Source organism: Sciurus vulgaris (genome assembly GCF_902686455.1).
Source record: "Sciurus vulgaris genome assembly, chromosome: 13".
Taxonomy (NCBI): domain Eukaryota; kingdom Metazoa; phylum Chordata; class Mammalia; order Rodentia; family Sciuridae; genus Sciurus; species Sciurus vulgaris.
Genome location: NC_136474.1, coordinates 34,321,061 through 34,340,824, shown reverse-complemented (window position 1 = coordinate 34,340,824; position 19,764 = coordinate 34,321,061). Strand labels below are relative to the sequence as shown.

The window sequence follows — 19,764 nt, the reverse complement described above, 5'->3', positions numbered from 1 at the left end:
AATAGTAGTTGGAGAGAGAGAAAACTACAATTTAATGTTAGTATGTAATGATTTTAAAAAGTGTTTTTATAACTCAATGAAAACTTACATTGAAAATTAGCCTTGGTAAAATGAATGCTGCATTTAAACAAGTTCTATTGTCTCACTTATCTATTTTACATGCTAAGAATACTCCTATATAACAATGTTAACACATTTGTCCATGACCATAAAGCTGTTAAGCAGCAGAGCAAGGTCTTCAAAGCCAAGTTTCTCTAACATTGGTATTCACAACCATCATGCTGCAAGATGAACTGCACAAACGTTCACTAAAATGAACTTTACAGAAGAATTCAAATACCTTCTACTTCTATCTTTATTTCATGATATGCTCTAGCATATCGAGAAAACTCTGCCACAAAAATCTAGGCTCTACAAAAATTATTATTTTTTAATTGTCAATAGATCTTTATTTTATTTATTTATTTATATGTGGTGCTAAAGATTGAACCCAGGGCCTCACACATGCCAGGCAAGCGCTCAACCACTGAACCACAACCCCAGCAACAGAAATTATTTACAATGAGACTTATGGTAATCAATTCACATGTAAAGTGCTTTGGGGGAAAAAAAAAAACCCATAAATTAAACATACCCACCTGAGATTAAAGTTGAATTTCAAATGTGAACTTGACATTTGTTTATCATTCTCTTGATTTTGAGATATTCACATCTTTGATATAAATATGTTGGTTTACATGTATTTTTACATAAAAATAAAAAACTCATTCATCACTATTAATGATTTTCAAAAGAAAAAAGTCATGCCTAAATTACTACAAGTGGCTTAAAGTAGTGAATCTGAATGAAATTTTTCATCTCTATAATGGTAAACACAAATGACATTTTAAGCTTGAGGATTATAAAGCTGAAAACCCATGTATAGTTATGAATATTTTACTTTAAATAAATGTCTTATGTGATAGCTTTTCACTATATTTAAAGCTACCTATGTATCAGCTGCTAATGTGGAGTCAGGTTTTTATATACATTCATGTATTAACTCATTCAACTTTTACCACACCTCCACAAGGTATCTACTGTGATCCCTATTTTATAGATGTGGAACCTGAGCACACACAGGTTAACTAATTTGCTCAAGATCAGAGAGCTAGGGATCAAACCTAGACAGACCAGGAGTGCTAAAAAACAAGCTCTTATGATTAATAAAGCTATTTAAAAAGGCAGAGTGGGAAAATATTGTTTGAATTATTTCCATTGTCAAAATCCCTACAATATAAAGTTTTTTTATGCTTATACACATAAGGCACTCAACCAAGATTTAAGTATTCTTTCAACACTATGAATACTAAAAACAAACTATCTTTTACCTGGAAGGTATTTGTTCATAAGCCATTTTTACTCAAAATGGGCTAGTTATTAAAAAAAAAAAAAGTCCTAATCTTTACTTCAAGTGATCTTTTTGCTTCGTTTATTTAAAAACAGTATATATTGATTTTTTTTGTTAAAAAAATAAGACAGTTCATGTTAGAAAACCATAAAAACAAAGAGATGGGTTAAGAATGGAATAAAAAATCACCCTAAATAATTTCACTACCTAAAACAATCGTTTTTATAGCTTATTTAAAAGTATTACATTTAATTGTTTGAAATGAATTAACTTAGAATGAACACTTTCTAAGCAAGCCTCTATCCTCCTGGTCCTAAATCACCTGATCTGCTATTGTCATTTCAGAAAGCACGTTCATATACTTCTTAAGCAACTAAAATCATGCCACATTTAGCTTGCTTCATATTTACTCCACGATATGGTCACATATCCCTATAGTTTTTGCCATTTTCCTTTTTCATCAAGAGACAGAATGAATTTGTACCATCAGTAGCACGACACAGTGAACTCTGAGAATCTAATTCACACAATGTGTTAAGAATCTAATCTTTTCTTGAAAATAATTTTCCACAAAACTGATATTCTGTATTAAGGTACACCAAATGCTTATTGCTGTCATTCAATAATTTTTCACCAAAATTCTGCATTTGTCTTCCCATCTTTCTTGCTTTTATTATTAACATGTTTCCCTGATTCTGTTTCAATAAATTTAAAATAAATCCTTATTCCTTATCGTTAAAGTTACGATGTGTCTAGTTGTGCATTCTTTTTTTTTTTTTTTTATTACTATTATTTTTTTGTCTCCCTCTCCTCTTCCATTGCAGGGGAGAGAAAAGGAAAGAAAAAAAAATTCCTTTTGATCTGAAAACAAGTCTTTCTTTAGTTAAAAGGCACTTTTCCTAAATTAAAATTTTCTTCCCAGCATTTGCTCTTTTTTGGAATATGAATAACAATGTTCTGGGTGGTTTTTATTTTTTTTAAATGCCATTTTTCTTGTATTTCCAATGTTTTTGTTTCTAAATGTTTCATATGTTTACCCTTCTTCCAGATCTCCAATTAGATCTTCAGCAATGTCTGATCTAGTCCTTAGTACTGTATATTTACTTTAGTGATTAAAAAGTCTGCTACTCTTTTACTCTTTTTCTTGATATGGTTGGTGGATCCACTGCTCAGTGTTTACTCTGAGCACACTGAGAACTTACCCTTTTTCCCTGCATTATTTACAATGTACGGAATCAATTTTTGGCTTTCATTCAGTTCATTTTTCTCAAATCTTGGAATTTCTTTTCAATGGATAAAGAAAAAAATCCATTTGGCGAAGCAGTTAGTTTATGGAAGAGTTTCCTGTGAGTTAGAGGCCTGTTTGTAGGAAATAATCTCTAATTCTAGTCTTCCAGCTGAGACTGCTCTCTAAATAAGCCTCGTCTACTAAGAAAAAACAATTTAATTTAAAAAAAATGAGAATCTCAGTTTAAGAGATTCTCTAGGAACTCAATTAGGAAAAATGTTTTACAACTCTAGCAGTTGATTTTGAGTAGTTTCTTTGTTCACTAATCAAAACTACTCTATTTATAATTAAGAATTATATAAACATTACTATTAGTTATGTTACATAGCCAAGAAAGTGACATTTAAAAAATGCACCTGCATGTCAGGAAACAGATCTTTACAAGCTTTCACATCCCCAAACTGACTCATGTAGCTTAAAGAAAGGAAAATAAGTAAAGGGAAATTAGATAATTTCCTACTTCTAAATTTACATTTGTAAACCTCAATTCTCAATTCTCCAGTGTTTAGTGTTTTATTGGTAAAAAGTAATTAATTATACTTCTACGTGGAAATAAGTATACCACATGAGCACTTATTTTCATTTTAGTTTTATAGTAATAGATATTGGTAAGAGAATTATAGCTGAGAGCTTAGGAGTGAGGTGGAAAGGGAAGAGAATATAATTAATAGCTGAAAATATTATGTCTAAAAGCAAAATCTACAAATGAAATAAAAATCAAGTACCACCACTCTATTTACACCCTGTTAGTTATCAAACAGTGTTTTTCTACTAAAATTGTTGTTAACACAAGAAATTGGTTCTAAATAAAGTTTTCCTCCTCTGAAAATAGGATAGGTACCACAACAGAAATTTTGATGTCACTAAAGGAAACTGACAAAATCACCCAGTCTCAGATATTCCATCATGAATATATAACATTACATGGAGGTCCTTTAAATCATGACGAGAGAAAACATTTTTCTGCAGACAGGATGATGGAGCTCAAGCTGAACTCATTTAAATGTACACACATATAATCAATATTTAATAGTAAAGGGTCTGTTTTCTTAGGGTTCTGCCCAAATATATCCTCTGTAGAGAGTTTTTGTCTTTAATACTCAGTAGTATCTCACTACAATAATTATGTGACAGACTCACTTTAAGTTGCTCACTGGTAGAAATTCAGTTTTTAAGGAAAACCATCAAAACATTAAAAAAATTAATCTGGGTATTTGTGATAATTTTACATTTTGAAGGCAAATACACTTGAAATTTCTACTATATTTACATGAATTTCAAAATTTAAACACTTATAATGTGTTTAACCATCTAGAGCACACTGCAGCTGCAACCACAATTTTCCATTTTACATATATATGTATTTATATGCATATATTTACATATGTATGTATATATATGCATGTATGTGCAAGTCAAAGATATAGAATGTAATTTTTTATAGACACTGCTAAAGAGTGAATTTTTACAATGTATATTAATTTAGGTACTCATAATTTCTATCTTTACCTCTACTTAAAATCTGATTTTATTTTTCTGTAATGATCACTCCACCTAAAATTAAAAATTCTTAGGTCTGGGACTAGGTTAATATAATTAATCCACATTAAACACATGATAAAAATCTGTATTGATTTAAACTACCAATTTAATTTAAAACTATGGATTTTATTTAAGATATTGGTAAAAGCAAATTGATGGTAATTACAGAGGAAACATTTTAAAAATTAAAATTCAGAACTCTGTGTGTAAAGCATACATGTTACAAAGAAGAGAAGAAAACAGAGCATGCAAAACACTATAATGAAATTTCTTTTAAGTAGTAATTAAAGAATACCTTATTGCCTATTATGGTGTATGCTCAGCCCTCTGCAATAAGATTCCTAAGTAGCTATTTTGAAGTACTGATAATAATGAGATATATAAAAGATAAGCACCAAATATGGTGCTTGCTACTACTCAACAATTTCCGAAACAGGTTTTATCAAGGACATCACTAACAATTTTGGTAAACTAGGCTCTTGAATTATAAATGGATAGTGATTTTACACAAAAGAGCAAACCTGTATTTCCTAACAAATACACTGGAAGTTATTAAGATATGTCCCTTGGAAAGGAAAATGCTATTTACATTTTAACTTTACATATTAAGTAGAGAAATCCTTAGTATACCAATATGCAAACTACTCTATAAAATGCTCTATCGAGTCTAGAGCCCAGTGATCAACATGTTGATACATATAACACCCTAAGTAACCTCTTCCTACAGTTCTATAATTCTAATTAAAGGTTTGCTTTAAGCAGGGTATGGTGGTGCATGCCTGTAATTCCAGCAGCTTGAGAGGCTGAGGCAGGAAGATTGAATAAATTTTATCTCTACAAATTAGCAAATAGATTCTACAGAAAGCCACATCATGTTCACCAGGAGAAGCCCCATTTTGTTAGTTTTCTTTAAATATGGTAGACTTCTCATTTATTCATTTCCTGAAAAACATGGAAGCTGCCCTGTGGCTAAGTGCAACCTTGAAGAAAGAAACAGAAAAATAAATGCAAATGCCGGGAAAAAAAAATATGTTCTTCATTTGGGAAAAAAAAATGACAGGCGTTGTTAAGTTGTCCCTTCACTCGTTCAACATTTATTACTGTGCTCTTACTATGCGGACCAATGGTCTAAAACCTGAAGTAATAGCATTAAATAAAACAAGATCTAAGCTGGGTAAGGTGGCACACACCTGTGATCCCAGTGGCTCAGAAGGCTGAGGTAGGAGGATCTTGAGTTTAAAGCCAGTCCCAGCAAAAGCGAGGCACTAAGCAACTCAGTGAGACCCTCTCTCTAAATAAAATACAAAATAGGGCTGGGGATGTGGCTCAGTGGTTGGTTGACTGTAAATTCAACCCCTGGTAACCACCCCTCCCCCCAAAAAAAGGTTTATTTTAAAACTTCCTAAGGTGATCTTCCTTTTTAAAAACTGTTAACATCACATAAGTCATTCAGTTAAAAATTCTGGTATAATGTGACTTAAATATTTGTTGTTTTTGGACATCTTGATATATTAGCTGTTATAATTTCCATATAAGCATGTACTAATATTTGTATTTTCATAGTTTCTGAAATATGAAACTGAGAAAGTGAGTTTTACAAATTATGACAATGTATTTGTGGTATAATAATACAATTTACTATTTTAACATTGACAAAATGAAGATTCAAAAATACTGGTCATTTTGTATATTTTATGACACAGAAATGGACCAGTGGGTAATAATATACCACTGTCTTTTTACAAGTCTCCTGTCTCAAAAAATAACTTTATTTATTATGATGAAACATTTCATTTAGTTAAAGTATACACATGAGGAAAGTTTATAGCAGCTGGTATAGAAACAAGGCCAGATTATTGGCAAAAATCAGAAAAAGGTGAATAGCTCTTATGACAATGACTGACATTTTAAAGTTTGTACAGTGGACATTGGTTTAAAATAAGAAAATCAGAATCTGGCAAAGTTGTTAACAAAACCTCTACTTTGGCAATCAGTAAGTGTCAGAAATTATGGGAGGGCATTATATGACACAGTCATCCACTTCTCCATTATCATAATCATGGTTTATGAGCAAGATCTGGTTCTCTAAATATGAATTTTCAGCATGAAAGCAAGAAGCAATTATTGGTAGCAAACATTATTAGACAGAATTGCTATAGGAAGGTAATATGGAATAAGACTATGGGAAAAGGGAAGAAATTAAAGGGAAAAAGACTAAAGAAGTATGCAAATTTAAAAGAATTCATATACAAATAAGTTATATTAACCAGGACATGTATTCCTGCAACATTTTCATGTCTGATATGCATGACATAAAACTGCTACTCCAAGTGTGGTCCATGAAGTGACATCATCTGTAATTTGTTTATTCCTCATGCCTCATTAAAAAAAGGGGGTTTGTACCACAAATGGAAATTAAGAATGTCATTAAGCTGTTAATTTTAGCTGACATTTATCCATAGCAGTTTTTTCCCTTTTTGATGATTATGGTACTATGTGGGTTTACATTTTGGCATGAGCTCCTTATCTTTGAAGCCTAGTAACAAATGGTTACTCTTAATAGAACTGACATAAAGCACAATGCCTAATGGAACAAAACATATGTAGAGTGCTACTTAGATGACACCCTTTCATTTACTCCAATTTTTTTTTAAGTTCTGAAATTCAGGCTTGGTTATTCTCTAACTTTGCAGCACTTAAAGTGTATCTGTCACATGGATGACATGACATAGCAGATAGATAACAATGCTATCTTTCTACATATAAACATCTATGGGCAGTTAAAGTAATTCTTGATTAAATACTAGTAAGTTCTGAATTTAGACTGACATTTGATAAAGTTAAGTCTAATAAGGACCTCATGTAAATTAAGTTTTGGGTATTTTCATCAGTCTTTTTTAGCAACTCCAAAATCTTTGTATGATACTTACTGATAATTTTTGCATCATTCCTTGAGGGACTTTGCTTAAGCAATAATTCAGGCACATTCACCAGGTGGAAATAAATATTCTGAAAGATCAATACATAGCTGATGAACACAGGCAATCATTAAGATCAGTGAAAACCAAAAAGGTTCTAAAATATGTGTTCTGCTCTAATTAAACATGTAAGTTCAAATAAAATACTTTTCTTATGGGAAAATTTTGTTGTAGCACTTCTTTCTATGGAATGTTTCTAACAAAAGCTGCTTTTTGCGGTGACAGTTTTCAAAAGAGACCAAATTAAGAGCTCGTAGCCATAATAAATAGAGTTAATATGCCACATAAAAAAATGCTCTACCTTTCAATTTTACTTTCTTACTTTCTCACGGAAGACAATACAATTTCAGATAATATAACCTTGATTCCATATAGCACAAAAAATTTTCAGAGAACTTTCAGCTAAGAGACAGAGTTAGAAAATATGTGAAGGAAATGAAAATGAGATTCTACAGAGAGACAGAAGGATTAGTCTGGGAAGTTGGATGAAGGTCAAAGAGAATTACATCCCAGAAACCAAGGCAAGAGAACTTTAGGAAGAACATGATCAACACTAAATTCTACAGAGTCTAAAAGACAAGGACTAAAATACAGCTAAGGGATCTGGCAGTAATAAAAACGTGTGCTCTGAGTAAAAATAGTTCACAGAAAGTAGTCTATCCTGTACATTAAGAAACTTAGTTATGAATGGAAGGAGTGAGAAAATTAAACAAATTCAAACCAAGAGAAGATCCTATTCACAGTTTTATATATTTATGTGCACACAAATATTATCACATGATTGTGGCCAACTCAACATCTACAACACCTTTTCCTTTCCAACAAAATCATCACTTCCTCTGCCAGTAGTCCCCAACACATGCCTCATTAACAGCCATGCTTATACAATTTTATACAAAAATATTTTATGTACCTATACAAATATATATAGGTTTTCAAAATATTCTTCAGGGCCTGGGGTGTTGTTCAGTGGTAAGGCACTTGCCTAGCATGTGAGGCCCTGGTTCCATTCCCAGCGCCACAAAAACAAAACCAAACAAAAAAACCTAAAACCAAGGAACACTGCTTACTTAATAAAAATGAGCTATGACTATTCATCTTGATGGTTTCAACTCAATATCTAATGAAAATTTCTCCAAGAAAACAGTAACTCAAAGTATATTACTGACATTCTTTTTTATGATTGTGGGTAATTCATGTCATGGCTGTATCTTTATTTAATAAAACAATCCTCTAGTGATCATTATACACTTATTTTTACCACCAAAAACATCACTGTAATAACTGCAAGGTATTCCCAGAAGTAGATCAATAAGTGTAGGTATTTTTACAAATACTTTTGTAAAGTTTGAACTTTCACAAATAGAGACAGAATCTTACTGCCTCAGCTCCAGTAATCATTAATCTTTGGGCAATTCACATCTCCATTCACCCCATTCTTATATCATTTTGAAGTAGAACTCATTCATTCTATTGTTTCATCCATAAATGCTTCAATATGTATCTCTAAAATAAAAGTTCTTGTACTTTGTTTACTGCTGCCAGACTTGATACTAACAATTCACATATCCTTTTAATCCCTTCCCCTATTAGGGACGACATTTATAAGATGATTTATTTTTCCATCATTTCCTTCTAAAAACATAAGAAAATATCTATTTTTTACATGCTACTTAAATCTTTAAATGTCTGCAATTTTTAAAAAATCTGATGAGTAAATAATATCTTGGTCAGGTACAGGATTCTTAAGTTATAGTTCTTTTCTCTTAGTGGTCTTTTCTTCCACTACTGTAAATTAGAAGTTAAACACTGATCTGAGTATGTCTTTGTAGGTAACTTGTTACATTCAGAGCTAAGGAATTTTACCAGTGTATATTTGGGGATTTTTTCTTCAATTCACCTGGGGAATTCACAGCCAACTCAGGCTTTTCTCAATTCAGAAAAAAATTTCTTTTATCAATTATGTTATCATTGCCTAGTCTTCATATTTATTTTTCTTCTAAATTCCTGTAAATATTGCATTAGGCTTGTTAAACTCAATGCCTCACACATAGTAGGCAAATGCTCGAACACTGAGTCACAACCTCAGTTCCTAAATCTTTCTTCTTTCATGATTCTTTCACTTAGTATTTTTGCTGTATTGTACAAAAACAATTTTGATTTTTTAATTTAATAATTTAAGTCTTAACAGTGACCATACCATTCTTCCTCTACTGAGTTGTTTGTAAAATTACGTTTTGTTATAGTCTTTTTGTGCTGTATCTGAATTTTCTTAAATGCCCATTTTTATTGTTGAAGTTGTTTCCTCTAGTCGTTTTTATTTAGTTGTTTTATTTAGCTGGGTTAACACTGTTTGCTTGTTCACACTGATAGTTGTCTCATTTCTAGAAAGCTATGGAGGGTCTTAACATTTTCTCCTATTGTTGTTGTTGACTAAATGTAACCTAATGTGGGAGTAGTCCAAGTCTCCTGCAAGTCGTGAAAAGCAAAGTGGCCACTACACCTTTAGTTCCCAGGCAGCAACAGAAGCACCAGGAAGTCTCTTTTCTTCTTTAATTCTAGGTCCCCTCAAAGTCATAATGATGGACTCAGCCTATACACAGGTTCAGATATTCCTTGGATTTATGGGGGATAAGGGCCTTGGCATAATCTCCAAGGGCCAGTGTCTTATCCCAATTTAATAAATATTTATTGAGCAGTACTTATGTACCCTATACTTAAAGATCCATATTTTTTACTGAAGGGTGGCGAGAAGAAAAAAATAGAGACCAAGAGCATAATTTTGCCTACAGCTTTAGCTCTATTCATTAACATTACCTACAAGTAATGATTGATGTCAATTCTTTACCAATATTATATTTTTCCCTTTATTCACCTCACATACCAACTCCTCTTCCTATAATTATTCTCACTTTTGGATAGATAATACCATAGTGGATCATTTCCTAATGAAACCAAAGAACTATCACTATTGCTAGCCCTTTCTCAAAAAGCACAGAATACATTATGAGGCTTTTCTTTTAACATACCATCTCAAGAATCTATCAGTATTTAAAAAAAATGAGTTTTCAATATCCTGAAACTTACATGTGCCATTTAGTGACTTTTGTAAAATCTTTTCGAGAAGAATAAATTGTCTATTAATTTTTAAGTCGTGATCATTATTGGAAAAATATGCCTTTCAAATCATTTTTTTTTCTACATGATCTCCTCCCCCTATATAATTTATCTGTTCAAGAATCACATGTTTGGTTTTCTCACAATCTGGATTTTGCACTCTTGGTGCAATTCAACATGCTCTCACTTTGGCATTCCCTATAAATTGGCAACTTGATTCTGAGGGCTGAAAACCTAAGGCTTGCACCCTTTGACAAAGCTGTAGTAGGAGAATAGAGTGTTCTTTCATCTGTGGCACATAATGTTTTCTTATTTGCTTTCTCACTTTTTATTTAATGTTAGCAACTGCTGACACCTGACACTCAAAGCTTAGATAATATTAACTGGGAGTTGCAAAATGTTCTATTTTAAGTTTTTTTTTTTTCCACTTATTTTAACTGGATTCATTTTATAAAGATGATTTTCCTTACCCTCAATGAGGTTATCCAGTGTCAGGAGTTTACAGAAGAAAGACAAATTATAAACTGATACTCCATTGGCTTTTGATGACAAATTCAGTTTTTATATTATCATAATAAACTCATGGACTTATCTGATGGGTTCCAAACCCCCTTTCAGAACTTAAAATTCCATCTTTGACCAGTACAAAACTGCTCCAAGGGGCTGGGGATTTAGCTCAGTTGGTAGAGTGCTTGCCTTGAAAACACGAGGCCCTGGGTTCAATCCCCAGCACAGGGGAAAAAAAAAAAAAAAAAAAAAAAACTGCTCCAAGTTGTCTCCTATTTTTTTGTTTTGTTGTTTGAACCCAGGGCCTCATGCATGCTAGGCAAGCATTCCAACACTGAGATATAAGATACAAGCCCAGGGCTTGTCTCTCAGGCCTTCTGACAAGACCTCATGTTAGTCTTTGATACCTTTCTTGAAATCTGAAATGAAAAGATGCTTCATGCTGACCTTACATATTTTCTACTTCTGGCTTGGAATCACCTTTTTCTAAGAAAGTCTTGATTTTCTTTTAGTAGGAAACCTTTTAAGATCATAATCTGAGAACTAGAAATGATTATTGCTACTGTGTTACTGCTCTTAGGTCTTTTTAATGAACAGAGCAAAGAAATTTTTTTTATGTGTATATGTCTTAAATTTTATTTGGAAACAATTACAAACTTACAAAAAGTTAGAAAAATTAAAAATACCTAACATTATATATCCATTATCTGGACTTGCATATAACTAATGTTTTATTCCTTTGCTTTATAATTCATTTTCTTTTGTTATCTACATGTGCACATGTAAATATATTTTCCTGAAGCTTATGATGGTAATTACATACATCACAGCACTATACCCATGTGCACTAATGAAAGAAGTATTTCCTAAGATATAAAAATATCCTATGTCACCACAAAACAGTTGTCCACTTTATACAAAACTAATATCCTGTCCATATTCCTTGTTAAACTATTTGAAAATATTCCTCATAATCTTTTTCTCCCCCCTCTAGTACAGAATCTAGCCTGTGGCATGTATTGCCTTTACTATCATCTCTTCAATATTCTGAAACATTTTATTGTCTTTACTGGTCTCTTATTATCACAGCCATTTCCTCATGGTTATACATAATCAGCAGAAAACTAAAAAGTGATATTATATATTTCAGGGTGTTACATCTGGAGGTACATATGAACATCTTTCCCTTCTGTGATGAAGTTAATTTTGATCACACAGTCTAGGTGGTTTCTGTATTTCTCTACTATATCCTTACTGGTTTGTTTTCTTCTTCCCTCTCTTTTGATGAGAAAAGTCTTTGTATTGCTTATTGATTCCCCCTATGTTTATCAAGTCATTTGTGGTTCTTTCCTAATCATCTTACCATGTTGGGTGTAAAATGATCAATGGTAGGAGTGGGAACTGACCTGGAAGGGGCATGAGGGAACTTTCCGGAGTGTGGAGATATCCTGTACCTTGAAGGGTTTGGATTATAAGTCTACGCATTTCTGAAAACCCACAGAATAATATAGTCAAGAATTGCAAGTCTCACAATGCAAATATTACCCAAAATTATAAACAAACACTGAACTCGAATGAAATGCATGCTTAAGTATTTAGGGATGTCTGCAACTAATTTATTAGCTAATGCACAAAAAATAAGATGGACTGGTGGATATTTAATAATATAATAATGGACACAGCAAAAGTTAAAGATTATAAAATGCAGTTAATGGGTACAAGTATTCACTGTATAATTCTTAGAATTTTTACTATGTGTTTAAATATTTTCATAACATAATACTAGGTTTTTTAAAAAAATGGTACTCTAAGAAGTTAGGTTATAAAGAGCACATACACTAAACAGGTAATTATAACTTGGGATAATTTTCCTATGTTAACATAATGTTTAGATTTTGAAAATACAATATATATATATAAAAGATTATGGGTGGAAATTAAGATAGAAAACCATTAGATATCCAAAAGGTGGTTCTGATGAAGACAAAACTCTAATGTCAAAGTATATGTAAACAATTATTTCAAAAATTGTGGTTGTAGTTCAGTGGTAGAGTGCTTGCCTAGCACATGTGAGGCACTGGGTTTGATCCTCAGTACCATCTAAAAATAAATGAATACAATAAAGGTATCATGTCCATCTACAACTAAAACAATTTTTTAAAAAATCACGAGAGTAGAGTGGGAACAAAAATAGTACTTCCAAATAATATATGTATGTGATTTCAGATGTGTACATTTAAATTAATAAATATTTTGAATAGAGGTCTATTTTCTACATATCACTAAGCAGTTTACTTAAGTAAGCACTTTCTTTTAAAAAATTCTTACTGAAGGAAATGTAGTTTATATTTTGAAATATACAAAATAAAGAAATCAGTTTATAATGTTATTAAAATAATTTACAAGCACTATTTTAAATGACTGTACAAGTTATATGTGCTTTAGAATTATTTCTCTGCCCATTTTGGGGCAGTTAGGTCATTTAAAATTTTTATTGTAAGCACTACTGTAATAACAGCTTTATACACATACTGCCAGCATTTCTGGTTACATCTTTCTGAATTTTTCATTCATATCAAAAAATTGTTTTCCAGAAAGTCCCCTCAGTAAGAGTATATGATACCAGTTTCACTATAAGTTCACAATGTCAGAAAACTATCTTTAAAAAAAAAAGTCTTTACCAATTTTATAGGGCAGTTTTATTAAACACTTCTGTATGCTAAGTATTATGTTATAGTGGAGACTGCTCTGCAGTTTTTTATCGGGCTTCCTGTCTCATGGATGAGGATGAGCATTTTACTGGCTTAGAAAAAGTAGCAAGCAGCTGTTAATGCTTTTATATGTTCAAATGAGTCAGAGTAGCAAGGCAGCTTGACTTTGCCCATACCTGCCTCCTAATCTTTCTCCTTTCATCTCTCTCTCCCTAAAGTTGTATCATATAAAATAAAAAGTAGAACTTTCCTGCTTCCAACTATAGATGCTTTACTATTGCTTTCTCAAAATGTCTGAGATGCAATTAACTGACATCCAATTGCTTTTAGGAATTCTTTAAGATTTTATGAGGATATGGCCATAGACTAATAGAATTCTTTTTCATTGACTTTATCTAAAATATGATTGTATCTTTTCTATCTATACAAAGACCTTCTTCAACATAATAAAGATTTTTTTTATATTTTTATTTTTCAAAACTCCACGTTTTCTAAAATATTATTTTGGCTCTTTAAAAAAAAAAAAAAAAAAACATTTATAGGGAAATTACCCCACCGTACAAAATGTCCAGAGTGAAGATGACACTTTAATGCCAGAAAAAGACAGGATTTGGTTTGCAGTGCCATAATATAGAATAGACTGAAAAGAAGTCAGGGTAGTAGCTATGTATGGGGAGAGTTTCTACAATAGGCCTGAACACAATAAAGGAACAGTTCAGCAATTTTGGGGGGAAATATAGAAAAGGTAAAAGCACTATGACATCATTCATACAAGATGTTGTGTAGCAAAAACCTACATTACTAACTTCATCATTCTCAGGTAGCTAAGATTCTAATAATAGCTACTAAGCATTATTCTACAGTATTTAAACTTTATGTATTAAAAATCAATCCAGAATGATCTACCAAATGTTGAACAGTTCAATATAAATTATCTAAAACAAACCTGTATAACTTTCATCATCATCAGACAAAGGCACCTCTCTTTTTAGCAATAACTCCAATTCCTCTGTTTCTGCTACATCCACTGGGCGCTCCCCATGTTTATTAGCTTGAAATGGGTTTCCACCATGACGAAGCAACAGTTTCACTATCTGCAACATTAAGTGGTAAGAAGATTTAGTCTCTTAATAGATAATATCTCTCGAAAACATGATATTCTTTTCAGTATTAATTCTACTCTTCACCCATTAACTTGCAGTCTACTCTAAATCATTATTCTATTCCAGTTCCATTTTCACCTGCTTCCACCTGATGACTGACATCTACTAAAAAATCTTCCTCATGAACTTTAAACAGTGTTACTTTAGTGCTTAAATATCTTTGTTTTCTTCCTGTTTCATCACAAAATCAACAAGAATTCAAGTATCTATTACTAAGTACTATTCCAGGTACTGATAAATTAATGAGTAATAACAGCAAGCTCCATAGCCGCTTGAAATGTGTATTCTAGCAGAAATCACAAAGGAAGTAGTTCCCTTCTGTTTAAAGCTAATATTACCATCAATGTATTGATGCCCTGATCTTCTTCTCTTCCTCATCTCCCAGGAATTTTATCTAGCGTAGTCAACACTTAGAATTAATGAAGCTTAAACTTCAAGGCCTTTCACTTTTATGGAACCCTTAACAATTTCCTACATCTAATTTTGTACTCATTACTTCAAAATTTTTCGCAAAAAGGACCTCTTTTTTCCACCAAAGTATATAAACTTCAGGAACCAGAATCTGCCCAATTAGTTATCATTTCTTTTCTCTTTGTATCCTCTTCCTTTCAATATTTTTGAACCCCTTTTAGTTACTGGCTTCTACCTAGATGACAATCTTTTCAGTTCAAGCCTCTTCCACCTTAAAAAATAATAATGGCAATGAAGAAATGAAACACAGAAAAAGACAAAACTGTTCAAACCTATATTCCCAATCCTGGATTCCTGGGAGTCTGAGGTAATAGGATGCCAACCTAGAGGACAACCTGGGCAATATAGCAAGATTCTGTCTCAAACTAAAATAAAAGCCAGGCACAGTGGTGCACGCTTGTAATCCCAGCAGTTCAGGAGGCTGAGACAGGATGTTAGTTCAAGGCCAAACTCAGCAATGGTGAGGCACTAAGCAACTCAGTAAGACCCTGTCTCTAGATAAAATTAAAAAATAGGGCTGGTGATGTGGCTCAGTTGTTGGGTACCCCTGAGTTCAATCCCTAGTACCAAAAAATAAATAAATAAATAAAAATTAAATAATAATAAATAATTGAGAGTTTAGCTCAGTGGTAGAGTTTGCCTACCATGCACAAGGACCTGGGTTAGATCCCTAGTACTACCAAAAAAGAAACAACAACAAAAATCAAAGAACTCACTCTCATGCCATATTCTCCTCCTCTAGCTGAATCTTTCTTTAGTCAAGTTCCTGAAAATATATATCACCTCTTGAGGGTTCTCACCTACTCTGACTGAAAGTGATCATTATATAATTCATTCATTCATTTTCATTCTCTTGCTGTCTCTCAGCTCCAAACCCAAATATTCAAATGCTCACTGGATATATCCAATTGAATATATTGTATTTCAATAGAAAAGTCCCAAATCAACAAGTTTCAAATGAAGTTCACTAAAATATGTACCCTTACCTTTTTCCATTCTCAGTGACTGGCACTGAAATCTACCCATTCACCACAGAATTGGCCAACTGTCATTAATTGTGACTCCTTACCATCTCTTCTTGTTTTGATCTTTTACTTCCACTGACATTGATGTGTTCTACGTGACACAAATCTACATTACAATTTCTCCCCCTTATTCTAGATTATAAGCTTCATATGGGATCAAGTCTCAAAATATATCTCTCTGTACTCCCAAAACGATCATTTTTGGGGGTATTTAGAAAAACATATCTTCTAAAAGAATATTTAAACAAATAACATGAAACAGGTGAGTATTAACTGAATTTATCACTAAAAGAACAATTCAAAGACACTGTAAATCAAGAATTTCAAATAAATTATTTAATGAAGATTCACAATGAAATAAATGAAAAAATTCTCAACTATTATAGAAAATCTGATATGTAAGACTGTATAAATTACTTATAAATCCAACTGTAATTTTATTCATGATCCTTATTAAATTACAAGTGTTTATGATTTTAAAACATCAACTAGCTTTCCAAAGCTGCTACTGAAGAACAACTGTTCCTGATTCTTAGCCCCAGATGGGCAACAACTACCAAGGTAGAAGAGGTGAAATCATCTGGCTATACAGAGTTGGAGAGGGGCTAAAAGGAAAAACCAAACAAAACCCTGATGCAATCATCTTGTTTGCAGTCCTAACAAGCAATTTCAAGGGCAATTGGTGCAATCAATCCCTAAGTTTGTTTCTTTGCAATTCTGGACATGATGGCTTTGGTTTCGATGTTCTTTTCTCTCCTAAATCAGAGGCGGGCAAATTATGGCCTGTGGGTCCAACAGTTTTTATATTTTTAAAAATTTTTTAAAAGAGAAAAGAATAAAAGAGTGCAAAAAAAGGTGCAAAGTTTAAAATATTTACTATTTGACCTTTATTAAAAAGTCTGCCAAACCCTGTACTAGGTTAGTAACTGTCTATATATCTAATTTCCATCTTCTAAAAATCTTGATTTCCCATTTCTTCTGCTCTTTATCCTTGTGGGTCCATGTCATTTTTAAAATCTCACTTAGGAAAGATATCTGAGAAGGTTTAATGAAGTTAAAAAAAAAAAAAACACCTTAATCATAAATAACACTGTAGTGAACATTTTTATGAGCTGAAATATTTTCCATTTTAAGGCTTAATTTTCTTAGAAAAGAGCTCTAGGATGAGAAAATAGAAAAGAGAATGTTGACATTGTTTCCTATTCATCAGGAAGCGATCAATAAATATTGAGCACATGCCCATGACAATGAGTCAGGTACAGATTTAAGCATGATGCAAAAATTCTAATCAATATTCCAATCAATGTTTTACAGATCATTCTCATAAGCAAATACTCTAAAAAGGATTTAAGGCAAATTAAAGTTACTTATAACAGGCAACAAACCAGAAGTAGGTAAAAATGATGAGAAAAAAAAATAAGACATCTAAAACTACTTGAATGAAGGCTAGTATAAAAATATGTATTGTGAGGTACATATACAGCAGGTCAAGGATTAGGTTGTCCAGAAGTTATGTTAAACTTTTCTTATTCAAAATAATTTAGACCTGGTTACAAAACGCTATCTTTCTGCTTCTTCCACATTAGGAATGTTTTATGGATAGTTGAAGTTGTCATGGCTATCACTGAGTAAAAGAAAACCAATTCCTTAGGGAGAGGCTCATAAGACCAAATACAGATATGCAGAAATCAGAGTTTTGGTAGCTTTCATTTCTTTTCTCCTTAGGCTTAAGTAAAAGAAAAAGGAGAAAATAGATCTCAAATTGTGACTCCTACTATCCTAGGCATGTTGGTGGGAGGAAAAGCAAAGGTCTTTTGAAAATAGAATACCAGTTTTGCTCAGAAAGAGACTGGAAATAATGTTTGAGTCTGTTTTAGTACATGAGCTGAAAGGTCAGCTTCTGGAAATATTTTGGAGCTATGTGCATATTTAGAAACTTATACTCATGTAAACAAACATATCTTAGTCACAAGGCATAATTCTTTAAAATTACACAGAGAAATCAAGAAACTGTTACATACCATGTTTAAAGGAAATTATTCATTTTTGATAACTATCAATAATGCATTTTTAAAAAATGGTACAAAGTATGATATTAGTTAGAAAATACATCTGTTCTGGTAAATTCAGAGGAAAGGGCATGCCTCCTATATTTTCTCAGGCCTTATGAACTAATAAGTCTTTGGCCTTCTGCCTATCCTCAGTCAGTTATCTATGCACCAATCCATCTGTCCATCCATGCCAAATTTATTATTTATTTTCCAACGAACATTTCCAGAATCATAACAGAAAATGCAAAATGCCTGTATGAATGGTATTCACAGACTAGTATAGGAAACAAGACATTAGATAAGTAAACAGGGAAAAAAAGTGCTATCACATAGGTATGTACAAATTGTTGGTGTAGCAAGGAGGAAAGAATGGTCCAATGGTAAGCAAGTTCAGTTTAGAGAAAATAATGATTACATTTTTCTTTTATTAGAACTTCTTTAAAGAGAAACATGGAAAGGTATCTTATAAAATTGTAAATGAGGAAAATAGCTTTGTTAATTTCTAAAATATTTGGGTACATTTGAAATAATAATACAGGTAACTTTTTAATTTTCCCCTGACATTTCTACAACATTTCAGAGTTTAAGGTGTGCTTACATGCAGTGTCTTCTTTTCCTTCACCAAATCCCCTTTAGATTGATATTATTTATTATATAATTTTAAGATGAAATGGAAGTTCAGAGGAGAGAAGTAACTTGTTCAACATCACAGCTAGTAAACTGGAAAGGTCATAATTCAATTCATAATTATCTTCACTATGAATTCCATTTAAGTCTAAGTTAAAATGCTCTCTAAAAGGTACATAGTAAAATCTGCTTTAATCACATCTGGTTATCTGACACTAGAATGCCTTGAAATAAAATTTCTTCCAAACTGTTTAACAATCAATTATCAAATCAGAGATTATTTTATTAAAAGATAATGCTAAATCTGACTGAATTAGTAGTTAGGAAAAAAAAGGGAAAACAAAATATACATGAGTTGATTAAGCAATGAATAAAACATGACACAATATCATACAACTAAAAAGTAAGCTAAATTACTCTGGGTTAAAATTCATGATGGAAATGTACATTATTGATTGCCTCAATCATACTTACATCTCTGTGCCCACTACTAGCAGAATCATGGAGTGGAGTGTCATCATCTAATCCTTGTGTGTTAACATCTGCTCCAGCAGCTATAAGTATCTTAGCAACATCATAATATCCAACATTGCAAGCTTCATGAAGTGGTGTCCAACCTAAAGTTAGAATATTGACTTAACACACGATTTTAAGATATATGCACCAGTTCCAGATATATGCTTCACATATACATAGCCTATATGGACATATTAATTCTGAATTGATTTTAAATTGGAGTAATTTAAGATACAGACTTTTCATATTTAGCCTAGATGTGACATATCAATTCTAAGTCAATCAGCAGCTCCTGAAAAGAAATACCTAAGAACAAAACCAATTTTTTAATCAAACAGGTTTACTCAGGCAGGTATTATTTTTGTTGGAGCTAAATAA

The 19,764-nt window shown here is 32.1% G+C and overlaps 1 protein-coding gene across 8 annotated transcripts in view; it reads right to left on the bottom strand.

Moving 5' to 3' along the window:
- Positions 1–19,764, bottom strand: part of ANKRD12 (ankyrin repeat domain 12) — a 143,810-nt gene that overhangs the window by 31,935 nt on the left and 92,111 nt on the right. For 5 of the 8 annotated variants that reach the window (XM_079108432.1, XM_079108435.1, XM_079108438.1 and 2 more), the window contains 3 exons: positions 19,345–19,487; positions 14,480–14,627; positions 12,229–12,309 (listed from right to left, as the gene is read on the bottom strand). In XM_079108432.1, coding sequence (XP_078964558.1) covers positions 12,229–12,309; positions 14,480–14,627; positions 19,345–19,487 — 372 coding nt within the window. Of the gene's footprint in view, positions 1–7,150; positions 7,230–12,228; positions 12,310–14,479; positions 14,628–19,344; positions 19,488–19,764 lie in introns of those variants that run through there. The other 3 variants (XM_079108436.1, XM_079108437.1, XM_079108439.1) reach the window with 2 other exon arrangements.